We start from the raw sequence: 3,448 nt of genomic DNA, 5'->3' as shown, positions 1-3,448 counted from the left end.
TCCGCCCGCACGCGGAAAGGAACACTAACAGAAGATGTTGGTAGGGAAAAGGGGTGGAGAGCAGGGAGGAACGCAGGCCAGTGGAGTTGGTTTGGTTATAAAGAGCTAGGGAGGAAAGAGAGGTAGCATTTCAGCCCGCATCTGGGTCTTCGGCGGACTCTGCGATGGCAGACAGAAAAGCTGAGTCACTGCATTCCTCCATAGGGCTCTTGGGCATTTCTGCAGGTAGGGATCGAGTCTTCTTGGCATGGGAAGATGGGGTTGGGACTAGCTTTCATGGACAACCCCCTTTTCAAAGGGGGCTAAAGAGTCTGTTTATTCTGAATCTTCTCTGCCTGGGTAAAGCTGTCCGATCCAGAGATCCCCGTGCCTATTTCAGCAGCCAACAAAATATTTGTCTTGGCTTTAAAGTGCTGGCCTGAACTTTTGTACTCGATCCATCCTGGGTGGGAAGCAAATCAAAACTTTTTGGTAGTCATTTTCATAAACGATCTTTATTTGGATGCACTTTCCTCTCTTTTCCTTTTCCAGCAGTTTTCCTTGCAGCTCTGTTTTCCGTGTTCACTCCCTTTCATTTGCTCCTTCTTTGCGTTTCATCTCTCTGAGTGCTGCCCCTTTGCATTTTTAGGCTAGTTTTCTGTAGGCACAAGGCTTATGTGATCATCTGTAGACTGTGCGTGCGTCTGCCTGCCTTTTGTGTAACTGGAACGGGAGAGCTGATTTTTACCTTTATCTGACAACGGGGGAGCACTTTCAAACATGATTAAGTTCAAGTGTCTTAAAACTAGGCACCCAGAAAGAGGTGAGACCTTGGACACAAACCAAGTTACAACACACATCCCCAGCTCCTTAGATTTCATTATTTTCAGATCTTGTACTGCTTTTTTTTTTTCCTCTATTCCCTGCTCTTGCCACTCTGGTTCTCTCCTGTTTTTTTGGGCAAAGTTTACAAGCTCTTTCTTTTTTTCCACCTCCCTGGTCACACACAGGATCACTCTTACTGGCAGTGCATTTCTACGGTTTACCCAGAGCAGCCCCTCTGATCCCCAGCACAGCTCTAGGAGTCCTTCTGCTGATTTTATCGTCTCTTTTGGCGTATGCAGGTAAGACTCGGAGCATGGCCAGCTTCAAGGCCTCCCCTTCTACAGCTTTGCATGTATTTGGTCTGCTTTGCCCACAGGTTTATACAAACCGTGGCAGCCTTGCCAGACCACTGATTCATTCTCCTAGAGGAGTATGACAGCACAGCAAATTTTTCCTATATAGGCAACCAAAGAAAATCAATGTTAGTTTTGAACAAATGCTTTACCAGGATCTCTGAGAGTTTTAACAGACTGAATACATGATTTCTCTAAAAACGGTTCCCAGGCTTTCTGAGAGTACTTTAGGCTTCTGTGGATTGAAATGGCATGAGAGAAAAAGATCACTGGCTATAACAAAGTCCACACTTTTTAGAATGAATGCTGAGTTATTTCTCCTTTTTAACTTGGAGCGATGAGGACATGAAAATCCAAGATTTGATGCTGTCCTCTACAAAGCAGACAGCTTGGGAGAGACACTACGTATTTTAACCCATAAAACATAGGTCCACCTCTTCTCTCAGTCAGCGGTGGCACAAAGCATTAGTAGAAAGCACTTTGAAGCAGCTGTATTGATGGGACCATAGGGAATGGACCACTGGGCAGGTGATGTTTCACAGTTGGTGGGAATCAACAGCCTCCTACCAAAGGCAGGAATTTCTGTGCCCCCTTGTTCCAAGAGATACTTGGAACACATATCCAAGTATATAATCATATAATCACACATACTTGTGTGATTACGGTCCTCTGTAGCTTGGGGACTCATTCAGCAGAGCTCTTGCTTCCCTTCCCAAATTGAGCCTGGCTCACAAAGCTGTATCAGTTTGAAGAAGAAATGAAGCATAGGTCCATTACAAAGCTCCAGCTTGGAAGGAAGCTTTCAGGTCTATCCGTGCTGATCAGTATCCTCACATCATGAGGTAAGAAAGCACAGCAGTAAAAATAAGGTACCTCGTGATATTGTTTGGGGGTAATAGTTGCATTCCATTCAACCTGAAGTATTTTAAATCAAGGTCTTTGTCATTTTGGGGAACAGGATACCGAGCAGGATAGTTCTTGAGAAGGAATGAGTTTTGCAATTCCTGTGCTTCTGTCTTCTGAAAAGGTCCGATTATTTATGGGGACCCAGCAGGTTGTATGACACTTGTGGTTCAAACTTTGGACCTGACAGCTTACAGCAGGAACAAAAACCAGCAGGCAACCCAAAAGAAAGAGGTGTCACGACTTGATCTGCATAAATATATTATGGTCTTGTTATGGAGTCTTGTAGGCATCATGAAGAAGATAAGACAATGGCTTGCTGAACCTCGACTTCATTAGGGCAAACAGCGTACCAGGCCTGGTACGGTACTTAGTTGAAGGAACTCAAGTACTTTGAGCTCACCTCAGGCATTCTGATGAACACAAAGTGTTGTGCTGATGGAGCCTCTACGGTCATGTCTACACAGTGTAATGTGGCATGGTGCAGACCTACCCAAACTCATGATAGCTCTGTCTAGCATCATGCAGGACTTGTGCAGCCCCATGCTAGCATAGTGATCATGCTTCCAACACACCGGGTGCCTATAGCACAGCCGCCTGTCCTAACTACCGCTTTCCATAGACTACTGTCTCGAAATCACAGTTCTGCCTCCATTGTAATTTTTTTCACAGGAATTCGGAGAAGCCTAAGAAATGCCTCCCTGTTCTCGTCTCTCTGCCTGACCATGTCAGTGTTCTGGTGCGGCTACGGAGTGGTCTTCATCCTGGGAGGGCAAGGAGTTTTGAGCGACACCGGTGATTTCCGCAATGCCTTGGTGCCTGGCCTGGTCACATTTACTTTGGCACTACTCATTATTGCAGTGGTGGGCTTCCTTTGCAGAGAGGTCGTCCTAGCTATGATTGCTTCTGCTGTCTCACTTGCCAGTGCTCATGAAGTTGCCACGCATTATAGCACAGCTTTCGGTTCCTCCGCTGTGGCTTGCAATTATATGATTGTCTGCTTGGTTGGTGGTTATTTTGCTCTGGGAAGGATTCTCTATTTCCTAACCAAAGAGAAAATTGCCCTCCCTGGCACAGATCTGGCCAAGACAAAGACCCGTGAACAGATGCAATCCACCAGAGGTAGCATGAATCATTTTGCAGTCTCCGGTCTGATCCTGAACATGCTGTCTGCCAGTGTCTTTGGCTGCAGGCTCCTGGGCGTCACTGGCAAACTATTTATCGGTCAAGTGCCCTGGCTGTGGGCAGCTGGGATCTACCAGATTGGCATCTGCATTTTATCATACCGTGCAATGGATGTACTAATGGCTACATTCTTTGGTTTCACTTCCATCCTGAAATTTGCTGGAGGCTATTGCCTTCTGTACCCAATCTGGCAACCAGAGGAA

At 46.1% G+C, this 3,448-nt stretch overlaps 1 protein-coding gene across 1 annotated transcript in view; it reads left to right on the top strand.

Annotated features, from left to right (window-relative positions):
- Nucleotides 1–164: 164 nt before the first annotated feature.
- The window catches only part of LOC103925899, an 8,674-nt gene continuing 5,390 nt past the window's right edge, over nucleotides 165–3,448 (top strand). The window contains exons 1-3 of the mRNA XM_009334701.1: nucleotides 165–225; nucleotides 990–1,103; nucleotides 2,733–3,448. The exon at nucleotides 2,733–3,448 is cut by the window's right edge and continues 973 nt beyond it. Of these exons, the coding sequence (XP_009332976.1) occupies nucleotides 165–225; nucleotides 990–1,103; nucleotides 2,733–3,448 (891 nt within the window). The remainder of the gene's footprint in view (nucleotides 226–989; nucleotides 1,104–2,732) is intronic.

Source organism: Pygoscelis adeliae, unplaced genomic scaffold (genome assembly GCF_000699105.1).
Source record: "Pygoscelis adeliae isolate BGI_AS28 unplaced genomic scaffold, ASM69910v1 Scaffold412, whole genome shotgun sequence".
Classification (NCBI taxonomy): Eukaryota; Metazoa; Chordata; class Aves; order Sphenisciformes; family Spheniscidae; genus Pygoscelis; species Pygoscelis adeliae.
Note: the sequence above shows the minus strand (reverse complement) of the source record. Positions and strands in the feature narration are given on the sequence as shown.